Here is a 22160-nt window from a genome sequence, read left to right on the forward strand (position 1 = left end):
AAAATCACGATGCGTTGTAACCAGTTTTCAATGGAACATAAAATCAAGGACTCGAATCAGTAGCTATCAAGACATCGTACGTGAAACATTGCACTGAGTCATATTTAATAAGTAAATAAACAAATAATAATGACAGCTAATAACTTGCGCGTTAATGAAGAAAATTTTAATATATTTGCATGGTGGGCATCTATTTTAGTACTGAAAATTTTTTTCACCGTTGCTTTGGTTGGTTTTTGGAGACATTACAAAAAAGTATGTATATAAGTTATAAATTTATTTAATCATACTAAAGTTAGCCGATGTCTAATAATTTTTGGATTATTTTAAAAGCGACAAATTTAAAAATTAAAATATTTCAGAAAATTGCACCTATAGTTTTTAAAATTTTCTACGTGTGTATTTTTTGTTTTTTTTTTTTTTTTTTTTTTTTACTTAATTAAGTAGTTAAAAAAAAAAATTCAAAAATTTTAAATTGTCTGCTAAATTGAGGATCATATTTATATATTAGTGCTTTGTACGAGAATTTTTTTTTAATGAAATTTTTTCTAGATTTTTCTGTCACCAGAAGATGCGATGTTTATTAAAGGCTCTAAAGTTTTGTATGACGATCCGGATGTCGAGAGATGTCGACGAGCGCATTTAAATGACTTGGAAAATATTTTACCTTGGGTGATATCCACGGCCTTATGGCTTACTACGTCTCCAGATCCTACTACCGCGGCATTTTTAATAAAAACATTTGCTATAAGTCGTATTATTCATACTATTGTTTACGCGGTTATTGTTGTACGGCAACCGGCGAGATTTTTGGCTTTTATTATAGGATTATCTATTACTGTTTATCAAACTTTAGCAACTGTTTATTATTACTCTTAATTTAAAGTAGAAAAATAATAAATTATTTATACTGTAATTGATTTTAATTTATTTCATAAACGACCTTTTAGATTTTTGCAAAATCATGGTGATTATGTCTTTAAATATGAATAATTAAATATATAAACCGCGGGAACATAAAAAAGTTTTTTTTTAATATTTAAAGAATCATTTCTAAGACATCATTTTTTAAATGCTAAGACATTCTTCTATCAGTGTATCAAAAAAAATATAATTTTTGAATCTACTTCATTTTACTCCAAATATCCTATTTGTCCCGATTTCCTCTTTATATGAAAAATTCTAAGCAATAACTTGTGAAAAATAAAATTCCTTTACAAATTTCGTCTGAAAATTTATCACATAGCGATAATGTAAAAAATATTTCATTTTTTTTTTTATTAACTCGAGAAAAAAAATTTATAAACCACTCGTGTAAAGTCTTATTGAGAAAAAAATTCAAATATATATACGGACATAAATAACATTGGTTTAAAACATATCGAAATTTCCCCTAATACAATATTACTTTTCCAAGCACAAACGTATGTATAATATATATTATATAATATACACATACATGCATATAAATTTACAGAAAACGAAATAAAAAAGTAGTTTAGCTGAAGATCTACGATCAGAGGCGAGAGCTGCAAGTAGGGATTCAAGATAATGCTTTATATATATGTGCGGCAAAGAGGAAGACTTATATACCGTGACTATAATAATTTTATAACTAGGATAGAACTAGGATAGAAAACTAATATATATATTATATTTCTATACATCTATACATTCAATAAAAAGTACATAGAAGAAATAAAATAGATCTATTATTACGCGGAATTCAATTTGCACTTGATCGATTTCTCCTCTATAAATATTTGGTAACACAAAATTTTATTTTTTCAAAAAAATTTATCAGACATTAGTTGGCTGAAATAAAACTATATAAAAAAATACTGATTCCGTGCGAAGATAACTGATCCCCGTCGGCTATTTATCTTATCCGTGTACTTCTATATCTATATAGCAGAAAATGTATATATATACAGATAGATAGACATATATATAAATACATATATAGTCAAGTTCCGTCGAAACTAACTTTTAATATATAGTATACATTTATTGTCAGTATTGTAACAGGCAAACAGCAGCAATATACTAAGATATATAGATATATATATATATATATAATAATAATTATAACTATTATTATTAGTATTATGATAATTATTATTATATAGAGCAAAACACCGCGTTTAAAACACGTGTTGAGTTAACGGAGTAATTTGTTGTACAATAAAAAATATAACGAAGTAAAAAAAAATATGATTTTAGATGATAAACATATTAGTGACACGTTTGAAAAATTTGATACTTTGTATGCGTGGTCAGCAAGTATTTTAATAATGCAGCTGCTGACCTTAACGTGGGTCACTGGTCGAATTCGCGTTCGCACTCAGGTAATTAATTAAATTTTTTTTATTTTATATAATTTATGGGACTTGCGTAGAAATTTAAATAAAATAAATCCTAAATTCCAGACGATCCACAGTGAGGAAGACAGAGTTTGGATGAAAAACGATAAAATAACACTTTGTGTAAAGGGAGGAGGACATCCGGAAGTCGATCGCATAAGATCAGCGCATTTTAACGATTTGACATTGATAATTATCTGGTTATTTATCACGCCATTTTGGCTCCTAACTGCCCCAGATTATACTACAGCTTTTTTCGTAATGAAATTATTTATGATTTCGAAAATAGTTAATACCATTTTGTACATTACAAGTAATGTAATTCAACTGTCGATTATTCTACGACTCACTAGTTTTATTTGCTACTCTCTCATTATTTTTCTTGCTGTTAATTTAATTTTTTATTATTATTAATAAAAATATCTATCGAATATCATTTTGGTTTTATTTATTATCAAGTCACTAGCTATTGATTGGTTTCAAATTTTCCCGCTTGGTGGTTTTAGTAAAGAGGTCACTGCTGTCTCAACATGGCCGCCAGTGGCGCGAACAATTTCAAATTTAAAAAATAATAATAATAACATGCATTGACTCACCATACTCGCAGCAGACTTCGGATTCGGGATGATCTGAAAAGAAAAAAAAATTCTGTTATAGGAAAAGAAAATTTTTTTGTAAAAAAATTTGAATTATTATTGTATTCACCTCAGCTGACAATCACATGATGACCTGCCGGATAATCAGTAGCTCCGAGGATTCATCATCTCCAACATTACACTTACTGCACTATCACTAAACTTCACTTCACTATCACTACATTCAGTTTACTATGAGTTTAAATGTAGCAGACATAAGACAATTTTGAAATTACATATAAAAAAATGAATCCATTAAATTGATAAAATAAAAAAAAATTGCATTTACTGATTCTATAATTTTCTAAAAGTCCATTTTTTAATTTTTTTTCGAAAAAAAAAATTTATTTTATTATTTTAAAGTTTTAAAAATTGTCAAATGACCGTCAATTTTACTGTCATCACTTTACTATCACTACACATTAACTCATTAAATAATTTATTACTAAAGTTAAAAAATGTTGACTTACTGTCACTGTTACTAACACCAACACCATACACGGAGAAAAAAAATATTAATTTTTGGGTTTTTTTTTTTACTACAAGTCATGAGTGTGAATGTACTAGACATCAGACAAATTTAAAATTACAAATAAATAGAGTAAATAATTAATAAAATAAAATTTTTTAAAAATGTACTTTTGAAAATTTTTAAAATTCATAAATCCATTTTTTAAAAATTTTATGTTATTAATTATTTACTCTACTTATTTATAATTTTAAATACGTCTGATGTCTGCTATATTTGCACTCGTTTCATACTCGCAGCTCGCACGCCAGAGTTTATGAGTGTGAATGTAGCAGACATCAGACAAATTTTTTAATTTTCAAATAAAATGTACATAGAATAAAAACTAAAAAATGCGTCGATCAATTATTAAAAAATTAGTACGCGTATTTTTTAAATTTAGTTATTTTAATTAATTAAATAGTTTATTAATTAACGTGAAATTTATAGATTGTCTTATGTCTGCTGCATTCACGCTCATCAGCTCTGATAGCGGACCAAAAATTTAAAGACCATTGTAAGCTACGACAACCGATAATTTATATAAATTAATAACCTCATCTATTACCACGACTCTATTTTATATATTTGATTTCAAATTAATGAATAATATTAATTAAAAACTTGTAATTAATTATAAAAAGTTACCACTGATGCAGAGCAGCCGCTTGTTGCTGAGACCGAACGACAATGACGCGTCAGAATGCGCAGTCAGCAACCCGAGGGAAAATGTCCATCGCTGATTGGCTCTTAAACTATGCGCGCGCGCCCTCTATATTACCGCGAGATTCAAACTTCAAATAAAATCCTTCTATAACCAACAAATATTTCTAGGAAAATAAACTCTTATAAAAATACTATTACTTACAAATAAATAATTATTACTAAGTAATAAAATAATTCAATTTATTAATTATTTATATAAAATTTAAAATTGAATTTTCCCGCCGTGCAGCCACCATCACTATATACAGTTCGGAATCCACTTTATCGATTTTTCTCCCTTCCAAAGCTCAGAACGCGGGGTAAAAAAAATCCTGACCTTTCTATTGGTCAATAAATAATATTTCTTTAAAATCTCGTGAATTTTTTTTCATACCAACCAATCGCAACGATTCCTATAATTATTTTTCCATCGAGCGATGAAAAGTCACCTTAATTTTATTACTCATTCATCACTCAGCTACCAACACTTACACTTGTTCCATTTTCATGTTCATTGTCACCGTCAACGACAGCGACAGCCTCTTTACAGAGTTACAGAGGAGGAGCAATGAGTGCTACGAGTTGCTTCTGCAAAATAAGTATAATTAAATTCTGACATTACCGTAAAAGCAGAAAGAACTCGATGGTTTAATTTTTTATCATCCGTGTATTTATTATTAAATAGTTAAATAAAGAAGTAGGTGTAGTTCATAAATAAGTGCATATAATTTTAAGAAGTTATCATAACGAGACAGGAATTTAAGAGCAAGCCACAATGGGTGATTCACTGGATGGGTCTGGTGAGCCCACGCCAGATTCCCAGATAATAGCAACCGTTGACTTTACGTCTTTCACTAATTTTCTACGCAAAATAATAACAGTATTGGCACCTGAAGAAGATGGTGTACCACAGGCTTTTGTAGCAGCACTTGATGACAAGAGCCATCAAGACTATATACGTAAATTTATAAGCGATTTTCAAGTATGGGCACTTTGTATTCAGCGCAGCTCAACAAAAGGTATCATTTATTAATCTTTATTTATTCATTTATTTATTATTAATGAGGGATTATAATTTCAGATGAAGACGGAAGTGGTGAAGGTGATGATGACCGCGACAGCACGTATTATATATCAACGGAAATATATTTTACGAACCCTAAAATGTCTACCCTGGTGCTAACTAAACGAGGTGCTGTCATAGAAGCTGATAAATCGATATCCTCCCAAGTGAGAATTGTTAATTTTTCTGATGGACCACCGTACGAAACTCTCCACGCTATCAGTAAGACGATGGCACCCTTTTTCAAGAGCTACGTCAAAGAAACCGGACGTGTTGATCGAGATGGAGATAAAATGGCTCCGTCGGTTGAAAAAAAAATCGCTGAGCTAGAAATGGGACTTTTGCATCTGCAACAGAATATTGATATTCCCGAAATATCGTTGCCGGTTCACCAGGTCGTGATGCAGGTGATAAAACAGTGTGCTGACGAAGGCAGGAAACCAAAAGTCGCGGACTTTGGTGACAAGGTCGAGGACTCAACGTTCCTGAACCAGTTGCAGAATGGCGTTAATCGGTGGATCAAAGAGATACAGAAAGTAACAAAGTTGAATCGTGACCCAGAGTCAGGTACTGCTTTGCAAGAAATATCTTTCTGGCTGAATTTAGAACGGGCATTGCATCGCATACAGGAAAAACGTGAGAGCACTGAAGTTACATTGACTCTAGACATTCTCAAACACGGTAAACGTTTTCATGCGACAGTAAGTTTTGACACTGATACCGGACTGAAGCAAGCCTTGGCGACCGTAAACGATTACAATCCTCTGATGAAAGATTTTCCTATAAATGATTTACTGTCAGCAACAGAGTTAGAACGCATACGAGCAGCTGTTCAGCAGATATTTTTGCACATGCGTAAAATACGTAATACTAAGTACCCAATACAGCGTGTATTACGTCTAGTTGAAGCGATTTCGCGTGACTTGAGTCAGCAGTTACTCAAAGTATTGGGCACACGTCGTTTGATGCACATTCCATTTGATGAGTTCGAGAAAGTAATGACCCAGTGCTTCGAAGTATTCAATACCTGGGACGACGAATACGACAAACTAACGGGACTGCTCCGTGATTTTGTTAAAAAGAAACGCGATGAGCATATGAAGATGGTCTGGAGAGTATCCCCAGCTCACAAAAAACTCCAAACACGTATGGAGCAGATGCGCAGATTTAGAAGACAGCATGAGCAACTGCGTACAGTAATTGTTCGTGTACTGAGACCTACAGTGCGCCAGAATAGCAACAACTCTGCTAGTAATATTGACAATCAGGACAATGATAATGTTAAGGTTGAATTCGCTCTTGATGCTGCTGATGCGAATGCTATCGGGGAAGTTAATTTGGCTTACGAGAATGTCAAAGAAGTTGATTGTCTGGATATCACTAAAGAAGGTCTTGAGTCATGGGAAGCTGCAGTTCATCGGTATGAAGAGCGAATTGAACGCGTCGAAGCACGAATCACAGCTCATCTACGTGACCAGCTGGGAACCGCCAAAAATGCTAATGAAATGTTTAGAATATTTTCACGCTTCAACGCTCTGTTTGTAAGACCGCATATACGCGGGGCTATTCGCGAGTACCAGACCCAGCTGATTCAGCGCGTCAAGGATGACATCGAGGCGCTCCATGAGAAATTCAAAGTACAATATCCGCAGAGCAAGTGCTGCAAGATGAGCATGGTCAGAGACATTCCACCGGTCTCGGGGTCTATTATTTGGGTCAAGCAGATTGATTACCAGCTGACGATGTATCTTAAGCGCGTCGAAGACGTTCTGGGCAAAGGCTGGGAGAGCCACATTGAAGGACAAAAGCTCAAAGCCGACGGAGACTCCTTCAGACTAAAGTTGTCCACGCAAGAAATATTTGACGAGTGGGCGCGCAAAGTTCAGCAGAGAAATATTGGAGTTACCGGAAGGATTTTCACCATCGATACTGTCAGGTCCCGTTCTGGACGTGGTAATGTCTTGAAGTTGAAAGTAAACTTCCTGCCGGAGATCATCATGTTGTCTAAGGAGGTGAGGAACCTTAAGAATCTCGGGTTCCGCGTCCCGCTAGCGATTGTCAACAAAGCTCACCAAGCCAACCAGCTGTACCCATTCGCTATCAGTCTTATCGAAAGTATCAGGACTTACGAGAGAACTCTGGAAAAAGTAAGCAATCATTTTTATTCCTTACTTATTATTTAATTAAAAGGTTAAAGACCCTAGTACCCGATCATTCCATATATATATATATATATATATATATATATATATATATATATATATATATATATATATATATATTTAGTAAAATTATACATGAGTGATTGGGTACTGGGTCTCATACCTCAGTCGTCAATATTTTCGATAATAATTTAATAAATATACTATAATTAATAATTAAAAATAGAGTACTGCGCACTTTTACGCGCAGTATTAGGTTTACAATAGATGAGATCGTGTCTAATTCCTCTTATATCTACACAATTTTTAGCTTACATCTCGGAGCCCCCACTGTCCCACGTTAAAGGTAGTTTTTTACCGCCAGAAAAATAATTAAACGCAACTGTCTGCCTGCTTGTCATTTAAATAATTCATTGTAACTAGATTGTAATTTATGAAAAGCATTTTCGATTGGCCCTCTCCCTTTATTTTAAGTTCTACAGCCTGTCGTATTATTTACATACATATATATTTATAAATAAGTATCTATTAAATTTAAATGGCATATTTTCGTTTGCATCGCTTAAAAATTTATTGTTAAAAGAATTTAAGTTGTATTTTAGCATTGTAATTATTTTATGTATTGATGCATTCTAAAATTTATTTATCATTTTTAAAATAAAATATTGAAAGACTTTTTTTTTATTTTAGATTGAAGACAAAGCGAGTATTATTCCACTAGTTGCTGGCATGCGCAAAGATGTTCTTTCTTTATTCTCTGAGGTATGTATTTAGTTATTTATTTATCAAATAATAATAATAATAAATATAAATAAAATATTTTATTTAATTTAAATAGGGAATAGCATTAGTATGGGAAAGCTACAAGTTGGATCCATACGTCCAGCGTTTGTCGGACATAGTGGTCCAGTTTCAAGAAAAAGTCGACGATCTTCTGGTAGTCGAAGAGCAGTTGGACGTCGATGTAAGATCTCTCGAAACCTGTCCATACTCAGCGAACACATTCGCGGACATTCTAGCAAAAATCCAAAAGTCCGTCGACGAGTTGTCATTGAAGAACTACTCGAACTTGCACATCTGGGTGGCCAGGTTGGACGAAGAAGTAGAAAAAAATCTAGCAGCGCGACTAGAAGCCGGTATAAAAGCCTGGACAGATGCTCTGATGGGTCAAAAGAAAGAAGTTGACTTGAGTATGGACACTGACGCACCAGCAAAACCAACTCATAAACCCGGTGGCGATCCCAAAATACAGAACCAGATCCACGAAGTGCGAATCACAAACCAGACTATGTATCTCTATCCCAGTATTGAAGACGCGCGGTTCCAAATAATGCAGCAGCTGTTCGCGTGGCAAGCGATCGTCACTTCACAAGTCCGTCTGCAGAGTTCACGTTATCAAGTGGGACTCGATAAACCAGAGTCCGGGACCTACAGGAACCTTCTGACGAAGCTGCCCGCTGGAAAGCAACCACTGGAAGCTGCTTATGAATCCATTGAGTCGAAAATAAAAGACGTGGCCGAGTATGTTGACCAGTGGCTGCGTTACCAAGCACTCTGGGACCTTCAGCCGGACAATCTATACGGTAAACTTGGCGACGATATTAATTTATGGATGAAGTGCTTAAATGACATCAAGAAAACGCGCACGACATTCGACACATCGGACACGCGTCGCGAATTCGGTCCTGTCATAATCGACTTCGCCAAAGTGCAGAGCAAAGTGTCATTGAAATATGACTCATGGCACAAAGAAACTCTAGGTAAATTCGGAGCCCTTCTAGGCAATGAAATGACCAGTTTCCATGCTCAGGTCTCCAAGTCACGGAGCGATTTGGAGCAACAGTCAATAGAAGCCGCCAGCACCACAGACGCAGTAGGTTTCATTACTTATGTCCAGTCATTGAAACGCAAGATGAAGGTCTGGGAAAAACAAGTCGATATTTACCGTGAGGGACAGCGCATTCTTGAACGTCAACGGTTCCAATTTCCCTCCTCATGGCTGCACGTTGATAACATCGAGGGCGAATGGGGCGCATTCAATGAAATAATAAAACGCAAAGACTTGAGTATACAGACTCAAGTCGCTTCACTCCAGATGAAAATAGTTGCCGAAGATAAAGCCGTCGAGACACGTACCACTGATTTTCTGGGTGATTGGGAACGTGGCAAACCAGTGGAAGGTCACTTGAGACCAGATGAAGCGCTCCAACAGCTTCAGATGTTTGAAAGTAAATTTGCACGTCTCAAGGAAGAACGTGATAACGTTGCCAAAGCTAAAGAAGCACTTGAATTACAAGAACCCGGTGGAGTATCGAGTACCAGTGAGGACAGAATGCAAGTCGTGTTTGAAGAATTACAAGACTTGCGAGGTGTTTGGTCCGAGTTGTCCCGTATATGGGCGCAGATTGACGAAACTAGAGAAAAACCCTGGCTGTCTGTGCAGCCACGTAAGTTACGTCAGCAGCTCGACACCATGATGGCACAATTGAAAGAACTGCCCGCTAGATTACGTCAGTATTCATCGTACGAGTACGTTAAAAAAATGCTGCACAATTACACAAAAGTAAACATGTTGATTGTCGAATTGAAATCCGATGCATTGAAAGAACGACACTGGAAACAATTGACCAAACAGCTCCGCGTTAATTGGATCCTGAGTGAGTTGACCCTGGGTCAGGTTTGGGACGTAAATTTGCAGAAGAACGAGAGCATTGTCAAAGACATTATTCTAGTTGCGCAGGGAGAAATGGCGCTCGAGGAATTCTTGAAACAAGTGCGCGAGTCCTGGCAAACTTATGAGCTGGATCTGATTAATTATCAAAGTAAATGTAGACTGATAAGAGGCTGGGATGATTTGTTTAACAAAGTCAAAGAACATATTAATTCAGTGGCTGCTATGAAGCTCTCCCCTTACTACAAAGTCTTTGAAGAGGAAGCCCTGACGTGGGAAGAGAAATTGAACCGCATCAACGCACTGTTCGATGTATGGATTGACGTGCAAAGACGATGGGTTTATCTGGAAGGTATTTTTTCAGGCAGCGCTGATATTAAAACCTTGTTACCCGTTGAGACCTCGCGTTTCCAGAGCATAAGCTCGGAATTTCTGGGCTTGATGAAAAAAGTATCTAAATCCCCGATGGTAATGGACGTTTTGAACATTCCCGGAGTACAGAGAGCGCTAGAACGTTTAGCGGATCTACTGGGCAAGATACAGAAAGCACTTGGTGAATATCTAGAACGAGAACGTACCTCGTTTCCCCGGTTTTACTTTGTCGGTGATGAAGATCTGCTTGAAATAATTGGCAACAGCAAGAATGTCGCGCGTCTGCAGAAACATTTCAAAAAAATGTTCGCTGGGGTCGCGGCTATTTTACTGAACGAGGACAACACAGTGATTACGGGAATAGCGTCACGTGAAGGCGAGGAAGTGAGCTTCCAGACTCCGGTGTCGACAATCGAGCATCCTAAGATAAACGAGTGGCTGACGCTGGTCGAGAAAGAAATGCGAGTCACTCTGGCATCGTCACTGGCCAAAGCTGTGTCCGATATAAAACAGTTCAAAGACGGCAACATCAACGCCAATGCTTTTATGACCTGGTGCGACAACTACCAAGCACAGATAGTTGTACTAGCTGCCCAAATACTCTGGTCTGAGGACGTAGAAGCAGCGTTACACGAGGCCCAATCCCAGCCAAGTGATAAAAATCCTATGGAGCGGGTACTGAACCAAGTTGAGGGAACTCTTAATGTCCTCGCTGACTCTGTTCTTCAGGAGCAACCAGCACTTAGGCGTAAAAAATTGGAGCATCTGATTAACGAGTTCGTTCATAAACGTACGGTGACACGTCGTTTGATTGCCAACAAAGTGTCCAACCCTAAAGCATTCGAGTGGTTGTGCGAAATGAGATTCTACTTCGACCCCCGTCAGACGGAAGTGCTGCAGCAGCTGACTATACACATGGCCAATGCTAAATTTTTCTACGGATTCGAGTACTTGGGTGTCCAAGACCGCCTGGTGCAGACACCGCTTACTGATCGTTGTTACTTGACAATGACTCAGGCTTTAGAGGCTCGACTCGGTGGTTCTCCCTTCGGTCCAGCCGGTACCGGTAAGACGGAGTCAGTCAAAGCACTGGGACATCAGCTGGGTAGATTCGTTTTAGTGTTTAACTGCGACGAGACCTTTGATTTCCAAGCAATGGGACGTATTTTTGTTGGTCTTTGTCAAGTTGGCGCTTGGGGTTGCTTCGACGAATTCAATCGTCTTGAAGAACGAATGCTGTCCGCGGTATCGCAGCAGGTACAGACGATCCAGGAAGCTCTCAAGAGTCAAATGGAAGGAACGAAAAAAGAAGCGACAACTTTGTGCGTCGAGCTAGTCGGCAAACAAGTAAAAGTATCAACAGACATGGCAATATTTATTACCATGAATCCAGGGTATGCTGGACGTTCTAATCTGCCAGATAATTTGAAAAAATTATTCCGATCGTTGGCCATGACGACACCCGATCGTCAATTAATTGCCGAAGTTATGCTATTCAGTCAAGGATTCAGGTCTGCTGAAAAATTAGCTTGCAAGATTGTCCCGTTCTTTAAATTGTGCGACGAACAACTGTCCAATCAGTCGCACTACGACTTTGGATTACGTGCGTTGAAATCTGTCCTGATATCCGCTGGTAATGTAAAGAGAGACAGGATACAGAGGATCAAGGAGAATATGATACAGAGAAGCGGTGAAGATAATATTGATGAAGCTTCGATTGCTGAAAATTTGCCGGAACAAGAAATTCTCATACAATCTGTCTGCGAGACAATGGTTCCTAAATTAGTCGCTGAAGATATTCCGCTACTATTCAGTCTCCTCAATGATGTGTTCCCGAGCGTCAATTATACGCGAGCTGAAATGAAAGGTAAATTTTTTTTTTAAGTTCATAAGTCAAATTACCGACACTAAATATTATAATTTTTTTTTTTTTTTTATAGGACTCAAAGATCAAATAAGAAAAGTTTGCGCTGAAGAATATCTGGTCTGCGGTGAAGGCGACGATGAACAAGGCGGAGCTTGGCAAGAAAAGGTAATTTAATTTTTAAATTAATTTTTATTATCAAAAAAATTCCCGTTTGGTGTAGATTAATTATTAATCTAAATGTACACGTATATTTACGCACGTACACGGTGCTAGTTGTATGCGAAATTGAAAGAGGTTATTACTGTAATGTAAATGTAAAAATAAATGTAAATGTAAATATAATTTTAAAAAAATCACAATTTATCTTACGCACGCAATAAGGAGCTGGTCGGTGAAACGTGGGTAGAAAAGGTGAGATTTAACAATAAACATGCTCTTTAATTGCCATTGTCTCCCTTTGTTTGCGTAATGAATCGCTTATATAAAAAAAAGTTTTAATTATCTACTTAAATAAAAATAAAATATCTATTGATACTGAGTAATTAATATGATTTATTATTTTATTCCAGGTACTGCAATTGTATCAAATATGTAATTTAAATCACGGGTTGATGATGGTGGGGCCAAGCGGATCTGGTAAGACGACAGCCTGGAAAATATTACTTAAAGCACTAGAGCGATTCGAAGGAATCGAAGGCGTCGCGCACGTAATTGACCCGAAAGCTATAAGCAAAGAGACACTCTACGGAGTCCTGGATCCAAATACTCGGGAATGGACTGACGGATTGTTCACTCACATCTTGCGTAAAATAATAGACAACGTCCGTGGCGAAATAAATAAACGCCAGTGGATAATATTCGACGGTGACGTTGATCCCGAGTGGGTTGAGAATTTGAATTCCGTGTTGGACGACAACAAGCTGCTGACTCTACCCAACGGAGAGCGATTGAGTTTGCCGCCAAACGTCCGTGTTATGTTCGAAGTACAGGACTTGAAGTACGCGACTCTGGCGACAGTATCACGTTGTGGTATGGTCTGGTTCTCCGAGGACGTTTTGTCAACAGAAATGATATTCGAAAATTACTTGTCGCGTTTGAAAAACATTCCGCTCGAAGACAACGACGAGGACAACACTTTGAGCAAGAAAATGGTCAGTGGAGACAATAAAGAAGACACAATGTCACCCGGTCTGTCAGTCCAGTGCGAAGTCGCGAGTATTCTCCAGAGTTATTTCGCGCCCGACGGTCTGGTTGTGCGGTGCCTCGAGTACGCGATGAAACAGGAACACATTATGGACTTTACAAGATTACGTGCACTCAGTTCACTCTTCTCGATGCTCAATCAAGCTGTACGCAATGTCCTGCAGTACAATCACGCGCATATTGACTTCCCGTTGCCGAGTGAGCAGTTAGAACGCTACATGCCCAAGTGTTTGGTCTACGCGCTGCTGTGGAGCTTTGCCGGTGATGCTAAACTGAAGGTAAGGTCTGATCTCGGTGATTTCATACGATCCATCACCACAGTGCCGCTGCCCCAAGGCAATAACATACCGATAATAGACTTTGAAGTTAACATTCACGGAGAATGGTTGCCATGGAGCAATAAAGTTCCGCAAATCGAAGTTGAAACCCATAAAGTTGCGAGTCCCGACATTGTCGTACCCACTCTTGATACTGTGAGACACGAGAGTTTATTGTACACATGGTTGGCTGAACACAAACCTCTCGTCCTCTGCGGTCCTCCGGGTTCCGGTAAAACGATGACACTATTCTCAGCGCTCCGTGCTCTCCCGGACATGGAAGTCGTTGGCTTAAATTTCTCGTCAGCTACAACACCAGAGCTGCTACTAAAAACATTTGACCACTACTGCGAGTATCGTAAAACACCCAATGGCGTTATCTTGTCACCAGTGCAGTTGGGTAAATGGCTGGTGCTATTTTGCGATGAAATAAATTTACCGGACATGGATAATTATGGTACCCAGCGAGTTATATCATTCCTACGTCAGCTGGTTGAACATCGTGGGTTCTATCGTACGAGTGATCAAGCCTGGGTGACTTTGGAACGCATACAGTTTGTCGGAGCCTGCAACCCGCCTACAGATCCTGGCAGAAAACCATTGAGCCACAGATTTTTACGACATGTACCAGTTATCTATGTAGACTATCCTGGCGAGACATCATTGAAGCAAATCTACGGTACATTTACTCGCGCAATGCTGCGTCTGACTCCATCGCTGAGGGGTTACGCCGAACCGCTGACCAACGCGATGGTAGAATTTTACTTGGCTTCGCAAGAGAAATTCACTCAGGACATGCAGCCGCACTACGTGTACTCGCCGCGTGAAATGACGCGATGGGTTCGCGGCATCTGCGAAGCAATTCGTCCACTAGACAGCCTGTCCGTTGAAGGACTGGTGCGCTTATGGGCCCACGAAGCGCTTCGTCTGTTCCAAGACCGTCTTGTTGAAGACGCTGAACGTGCTTGGACGAACAAGAACATTGACGTCGTCGCCACAAAACATTTCCTGGGTGTCGACAGAGAAAAAGCGCTATCACGTCCTATTTTATACAGCAACTGGCTGTCAAAAGACTACGTCCCAGTTAATAGACAAGAACTACGTGATTATGTACGTGCAAGACTTAAAGTATTTTATGAAGAAGAGCTAGATGTACCCCTGGTGCTATTTGATGAAGTACTGGAGCACGTGCTGCGAATAGATCGTATCTTCCGTCAGCCGCAAGGACATTTACTGCTAATTGGTGTTTCTGGTGCTGGTAAAACAACTCTGTCACGTTTCGTCGCTTGGATGAACGGTCTGTCGATATTCCAGATCAAAGTACACAACAAGTACACCGGAGAAGACTTTGATGAAGATCTGAGACAAGTTCTGAGACGCTCGGGATGCAAAGACGAAAAGATTGCATTCATTTTGGATGAATCCAATGTCCTGGAGTCTGGATTCCTTGAACGTATGAACACATTGCTGGCTAATGGTGAAGTGCCGGGTCTATTTGAGGGTGATGAGTACACAACGCTGATGACTCAGTGCAAAGAAGGCGCCCAGCGCGAAGGACTGATGCTGGATTCCAATGAAGAGCTTTACAAGTGGTTCACCGGCCAAGTCATGAAGAACTTGCACGTTGTTTTCACAATGAATCCTAGTACAGATGGACTTAAAGATCGCGCTGCCACCTCACCAGCTCTCTTCAATCGCTGTGTCCTCAACTGGTTCGGCGACTGGTCAGACAACGCGTTGTTCCAAGTCGGCAAAGAGTTCACTTCCCGTGTGGACCTCGAACGCCCAACGTGGAGATGTCCTGACTTCTTTCCATCAGCTTGCTCGCTAATTCCCAATCCACCAAATCACCGTGATGCCGTCATTAACGCTTTCGTCTACGTACACCAGACTCTGCATAAAGCAAACGCGAGACTCGCGAAACGCGGCAGCCGTACGATGGCCATCACTCCTCGTCACTACCTAGATTTTATCAATCACTTTGTCAAACTGTATCAAGAAAAACGCAGTGACCTAGAAGAGCAGCAGTTGCATCTTAATGTTGGGTTGAGTAAAATTGCCGAGACTGTTGAGCAGGTCGAGGAAATGCAAAAAAGCTTGGCCGTAAAATCTCAGGTAACTAATTAATAAATAAATAATTTAATTAATTAATTAAAAAATATGTATGCTTCAATAAATTATTTAATTTTAAAGGAACTACAAGCTAAAAATGATGCAGCCAATGCAAAATTACGTCAAATGGTTAAAGACCAACAGGAAGCTGAAAAGAAAAAAGTACAGAGTCAAGAAATCCAACAGCAATTAGCAATTCAAACAGTTGCTATTGACCAGAAGAGAGAAGACGTCATGGCTGATTTGGCGCAAGTTGAGCCAGCAGTTATCGATGCACAAAATGGTATTTTATTTATTATATTTATCAACCCATTTAATTATCATTATTTTTATTTTCATTTATTGCCTAGAATTAAATTTTATTTTAATTATAATTTTAATTATTTATGGAATCGTTTAATAAATAAATTAAAAATACGAGTACAGCGGTAAAGGGAATAAAGCGGCAGCATCTTGTGGAAATTCGTTCAATGGCAAACCCACCCGCGATAATTAAACTGGCATTAGAGTCAATATGTTTTTTGCTTGGCGACACAACTGATAATTGGAAACAAATTCGTGCTGTCACAATGAGAGACAACTTTATACCGACAATCGTTAATTTCAACACATCTGACATAACGTAAGAAATATAATGATGAGGATAATGAGTTATCAATATGAATGTTCGACGTCTTGGCTGGGACTTGTAAACAAAAAATCAAATTAATACCTCGCTTACTGGTCTTACTCAATTATTAAGTAATTAATTGTCTAGTCTAAGGTCTTGAAAACGGTAATTTTAATTACAGCACAAAATATCTAACTATGTACATAAAAATTTACAGTAAGCTGCTGCAGGCTTCTTTTATGTTGATAACCACTTGGTTTTAATTTAACCACTCATTTATTCTTATTTATTTATTTTATTAATTACATGTTTTCTATTCTTCATTTACTTATTAATTTATTATAAACGCTATTGTAAATATTAATTGTCAATTAACTATTTTATCATTAATTCTGTCGAATCTAGCGGTGAAATCAATAAAGAAACAGCATTTGGTTGAAGTCCGTTCGATGGCAAACCCACCGGCAATCGTTAAAGTTGCACTGGAATCAATATGTTTATTATTAGGTGAAAATGCAAGCGATTGGAAATCAATTCGTGCTGTCATCATGCGAGACAACTTTATCAATACTATTGTCTCTAATTTCAGTACTGAGGATATTACGTAAGCATGCTTCTATAATTGTTTAAAAAAAAAGAAATTATATAAATAATTACGCGCCATCACGTCGAGTTGAATTCGACTTTGAGCAGAAAACCAAACCGACTGGTGATTTTCTTCACTAATTTTTATTTAATCTCTGTCCGTAACACTCTAATGTTTATAATTACAATATTTATTTGTCCTAACAATTTTTAATTAACTGCAACTGCAACTGTCTTGTAAATTTTTAACTAAACGAGAATGAAAAGTTTACTAAAAAAATTTTGTTATTTGGGTTAATGGTAATAATTATTTGTTGATTGTTTTTTTTAATTACTTTTAGGGATGAGGTACGTGATAAGATGAAGAGCCGCTATCTCAGTAATCCTGATTACAATTTCGAAAAAGTTAATCGTGCTAGTATGGCATGTGGTCCTATGGTCAAGTGGGCAACCGCTCAGGTATTTTTTTTTTTTTTACTTTTTTATTCATGTACCTGAAGATCGAAAGGATTTCGCCATTCATTTTATTTTTTTATCTTCGTTCCGCAAAAATGTTCCGATCTTCAGATACATTTTTATTTAACTAATAATATAATAAATAAATAAAAAAATAACAATTATTTAGATTGAGTACGCAGACATGTTGAAGCGCGTGGAGCCTCTTCGCGAAGAGCTTTACTCACTGGAGAGACAAGCAGAGACAAACAAAGAAAAGGGAGAGGAAGTTAAGAAACTGATAGCAGAATTAGAACTGAGTATCGCGTCATACAAAGAAGAGTACGCGCAGCTGATATCCCAAGCCCAGGCGATAAAAACCGACTTGGAGAACGTCCAGGGCAAGGTAGACCGTTCAATAGCGCTGATAAAGTCCCTGGTAATTGAGCGCGAGAGGTGGGAAGCGACAAGTGAAACATTCCGCAGCCAAATGTCAACGATTATCGGCGACGTGTTGCTATCTTCAGCATTTTTAGCATACGCTGGTTACTTTGATCAGCATTATCGTCAGAATTTATTCACCACCTGGTGTCAACATCTCCAGAATGCTAATCTACAATTCAGACCAGACATTGCTCGCACTGAGTATCTGTCCAATCCAGATGAACGTCTGCGTTGGCAAGCTAATGCTCTCCCCACTGACGATCTTTGCACAGAAAACGCGATAATGTTGAAGCGGTTCAATAGGTACCCGTTGATAATAGACCCATCCGGACAAGCCACCGAATTCATAATGAATGAATTCAAAGACCGCAAGATAACTAAGACAAGTTTCTTGGACGACTCCTTCAGAAAGAACCTAGAGAGTGCGCTGCGATTCGGTAACCCTCTGCTGGTGCAAGACGTCGAGAATTACGATCCGATATTGAACCCAGTACTGAACCGGGAGTTACGTCGCACTGGTGGCCGAGTTCTGATAACTTTGGGCGACCAAGACATCGATTTGTCGCCGTCGTTTGTTATTTTCCTTTCGACGCGCGACCCGACTGTTGAATTTCCACCCGACATATGCTCACGTGTCACATTCGTAAACTTTACTGTCACCAGAAGTTCCCTGCAGAGCCAGTGTTTGAACCAAGTCCTCAAAGCAGAGCGTCCGGATATCGATGAAAAACGCTCGGACTTGTTGAAGTTGCAAGGAGAGTTCCATCTGCGTCTGAGACAGCTCGAGAAGTCGCTGCTCCAGGCACTCAATGATGCTAAAGGTAAAATACTGGACGACGACTCGGTGATAACTACACTGGAGACCCTGAAACAAGAGGCAGCGGACATAAGTAAGAAAGTCGAAGAAACTGATAAAGTTATCGGTGAAATTGACACTGTGTCACATCAGTATCTACCATTGTCACAAGCCTGCTCCAACATTTACTTTACAATGGATAGTCTCAATCAGATTCATTTCTTGTACCAGTACTCGCTTAAAATGTTTTTGGATATATTTACATCTGTCCTCTCGCAGAACCCAAAACTAACTGGCATATCCGACTACACCCAGCGACTGTCTTTGATAACAAGTGACCTATTTTCTCTGTGCTACGAACGAGTCGCACGAGGAATGCTCCACGCCGACAGAATGACCTTCGCGTTGCTGCTTTGTCGCATCCATTTGAAAGGCATCGTCAGCGAATCTACTTACGACCCAGAGTTTACTTTCTTCTTACGCGGCAAAGAGGGCGTCATGAATGTACGCGGACCTTTGATACCAAACTTGACTTCCGAACAGCAAGAAGCCATGCTGCGTTTGAGCCTCCGTCTGCCGGCGTTCAAAAAACTCCCGCAATTCATTCAGGAAAACAGTGCAGAGTTCGCGACCTGGTTACAGTCACCGACTCCGGAGACCGCGGTGCCTAAATTGTGGGAAGAAAAATTGATTGTCTCTGGCAATGATGACGACGAAGACGATGTGATGAAAGAACGTGGTGACAAATTGTTGTCACCAATAGGTAACGCAATTCATCAGTTGCTGGCAATCCAAGCATTCAGACCGGACCGTGTCATCGCTGCGGCGGCGTTGTTCATAAACTCAGCGCTGGGTGACAAATTCATGGCAGCTGCTGAAGTTGAGCTCGACTTTGCATCAGTAGTTGAGAATCAACTTAAAGCAGCGGTTCCAGCGTTGCTCTGTTCGGTGCCGGGTTTCGATGCGTCGGGTCGTGTTGACGATCTGGCTGCCGAGTTGGGCAAGCAAATAGTGAGCATTGCCATCGGTTCTGCTGAAGGTTTCAACCAAGCTGATCGCGCAATAAATATGGCAGTCAAAGCCGGTCGTTGGGTCATGCTTAAGAACGTACATTTAGCACCGCAGTGGCTGGTGCAGCTGGAGAAAAAGTTACACAGCCTGCAGCCGCATGCCGGCTTCAGATTATTCTTGACAATGGAAATAAATCCCAAAGTACCAGTGAATCTGTTGCGAGCCGGGAGGATATTTGTATTCGAGCCGCCACCAGGTATCAAGGCCAATCTCCTGAGAACATTTAGCACCGTGCCGGCTTCGAGAATGATGAAGGCACCGAACGAACGTGCGAGATTATACTTTTTGCTCGCTTGGTTCCATGCTATTGTGCAAGAACGTCTACGCTATTCACCCCTCGGCTGGGCCAAGTACTACGAGTTCAATGAAAGTGATTTGCGCGTTGCCTGCGACACTCTAGACACCTGGATAGACGCGACAGCAATGGGTAGAACTAATTTGCCTCCAGAAAAAGTACCCTGGGACGCACTAGTCACTCTGCTGTCTCAATGTATTTACGGGGGTAAAATAGACAATGACTTTGACCAACGTTTACTCGCTTCATTCTTGAGAAAACTATTCACACCTAGATCATTCGAAGCTGACTTCGCTTTGGTAGCCAACGTCGACGGTAGCGGAAGTGGAAACGCTGGTGTGAACCAGCAGCAACCCAGACACATTACGATGCCAGACGGTACTCGCCGTGACCACTTCCTCAAGTGGATCGAGTCGTTGTCCGACAGACAGACTCCTTCATGGCTCGGATTACCAAATAACGCTGAGAAAGTGCTGCTGACCACTCGCGGTACTGATTTGGTATCAAAGTTGTTAAAAATGCAACAGCTTGAAGACGAAGACGAGCTCGCGTACTCAACAGACGACACCCTCGGCGGAGACACTCCTCGCGAGGCTGACGTCGATGGCAGACCTTCTTGGATGCGCGTGCTGTACAACTCGGCCTCCACCTGGCTCCAATTGCTGCCCAAGAACTTGCAGACACTCAAGCGCACAGTCGAGAATATAAAAGATCCTCTCTATCGTTACTTTGAACGGGAAGTTAACAGCGGAGCCAAATTACTCCAAGATGTTATCCATGATCTTGAAGACGTCGTTATGATTTGCCAAGGAGAGAAGAAACAGACCAACTATCATCGAACGATGCTGTCGGAGTTGGTAAAAGGAATTCTACCTGCTGGCTGGAGAAGGTACACAGTACCAAGAGGCTGCACTGTCATCCAATGGATCACGGACTTTAGTCACCGCGTGTCCCAATTGCAAGAGGTGTCGCGACTGGTATCTCAAGGTGGGGCTAAAGAAATAAAAAGCTTCCCGGTCTGGCTCGGAGGATTATTGAACCCCGAAGCTTACATAACAGCTACGAGACAGTGCATTGCTCAGGCGAACAGTTGGTCTCTTGAAGAACTCCAACTGGATGTTACGATCGGCGACGGTGACAACATCGCGACGGACGACTGCTCGTTCGCGGTCACTGGACTCAAACTACAGGGTGCGCTTTGCAAAGATAACCAGCTTTATTTGACATCGACCATCATGACCGACTTGCCTGTCACGATGCTGAGGTGGAGCCGATCCTCGACTGAAGAAGCGAGAAAAGGAAAATTGTCATTACCAGTTTATTTGAATAGTACGAGAACGGAGTTGCTGTTTACGGTGGACTTGAATACTGCGGCAAACCAGGAGCCCCACAGCTTTTACGAACGCGGAGTTGCTGTACTCACCTCTACTGCTTTGAATTAAATTTATTTATTTATTCTTTGACTGCAATGATTATAAATATTTTTTATCATTTAAAATATCTTTTGATAATGCTTGAGATTTTTTTTTAAATTTATAGTTGCAGGTAACGTTTCTTTTTAATTATTTAAATGAATTACATTAATGTTATTTATAATTAAAAGTAGCATGGAACGAATTTAAATATCTAACAGTGAATTAAAAGCAAAACATTCTATATATAAATATATTATTTAATAAATGAATAAATAAAAATGAATATACTTATTAAAATATCATGAAATATTGTATGTAAGAGATATTAATGATAATGAGATTGTAAGACGGAAATTTTTTAAATTTAAAATAAAGTGAATATGTAATTCTTGATATTTGATGACTATTAAATACGAGATGTGGCTTATAAAATAAATATTTGATTATTTGATATCTTTTCGTTGATTGAAATTAAAATTAAATTTTTTGCCTTCACTTTTCTAAAAATATGTTAACCGTGTCAGCTAACTT

The 22160-nt window shown here is 39.0% G+C and overlaps 2 protein-coding genes across 3 annotated transcripts; both read left to right on the forward strand.

Moving 5' to 3' along the window:
- The first annotated feature begins 71 nt into the window (after window positions 1-71).
- LOC103569505 (microsomal glutathione S-transferase 1) lies at window positions 72-879 on the forward strand. The gene is made up of 2 exons (XM_008546837.1): window positions 72-255; window positions 553-879. Exons 1-2 carry the CDS (start codon window positions 130-132, stop codon window positions 877-879), a joined length of 453 nt encoding a protein of 150 aa, XP_008545059.1. The 5' UTR covers window positions 72-129.
- A 3840-nt stretch (window positions 880-4719) lies between these two features.
- On the forward strand, window positions 4720-22031 carry LOC103569503 (dynein heavy chain, cytoplasmic). 2 transcript variants are annotated; one of them, XM_008546835.2, is made up of 10 exons: window positions 4720-5230; window positions 5293-7421; window positions 8127-8198; window positions 8275-12346; window positions 12420-12511; window positions 12916-15981; window positions 16060-16261; window positions 16405-16600; window positions 17515-17632; window positions 17799-22031. In XM_008546835.2, exons 1-10 carry the CDS (start codon window positions 4987-4989, stop codon window positions 21654-21656), a joined length of 14049 nt encoding a protein of 4682 aa, XP_008545057.1. In that variant the 5' UTR covers window positions 4720-4986; the 3' UTR covers window positions 21657-22031. The 2 variants fall into 2 exon arrangements, with proteins under 2 accessions (XP_008545057.1, XP_008545056.1); XM_008546834.2 differs by lacking the exon at window positions 16405-16600 and adding an exon at window positions 16994-17192 and having other exon boundaries at window positions 17799-22030.
- The last annotated feature ends 129 nt before the right edge of the window (window positions 22032-22160 follow it).

The sequence above is a fragment of the Microplitis demolitor genome, chromosome 7 (assembly GCF_026212275.2).
Source record: "Microplitis demolitor isolate Queensland-Clemson2020A chromosome 7, iyMicDemo2.1a, whole genome shotgun sequence".
Lineage (NCBI taxonomy): Eukaryota > Metazoa > Arthropoda > Insecta > Hymenoptera > Braconidae > Microplitis > Microplitis demolitor.

Bases quoted from the DNA above. Each gene is read 5' to 3' on its own strand.
- LOC103569505 (XM_008546837.1), top strand. From the start codon at position 130: ATGACAGCTAATAACTTGCGCGTTAATGAAGAAAATTTTAATATATTT. The intron at 256-552 runs GTATGTATATAA...AATTTTTTCTAG, and splicing joins TTTGGAGACATTACAAAAAA to ATTTTTCTGTCACCAGAAGA.
- LOC103569503 (XM_008546834.2), top strand. From the start codon at position 4,987: ATGGGTGATTCACTGGATGGGTCTGGTGAGCCCACGCCAGATTCCCAG. The intron at 12,347-12,419 runs GTAAATTTTTTT...TTTTTTTTATAG, and splicing joins TACGCGAGCTGAAATGAAAG to GACTCAAAGATCAAATAAGA. The intron at 16,262-16,993 runs GTATTTTATTTA...TGTCGAATCTAG, and splicing joins AGTTATCGATGCACAAAATG to CGGTGAAATCAATAAAGAAA.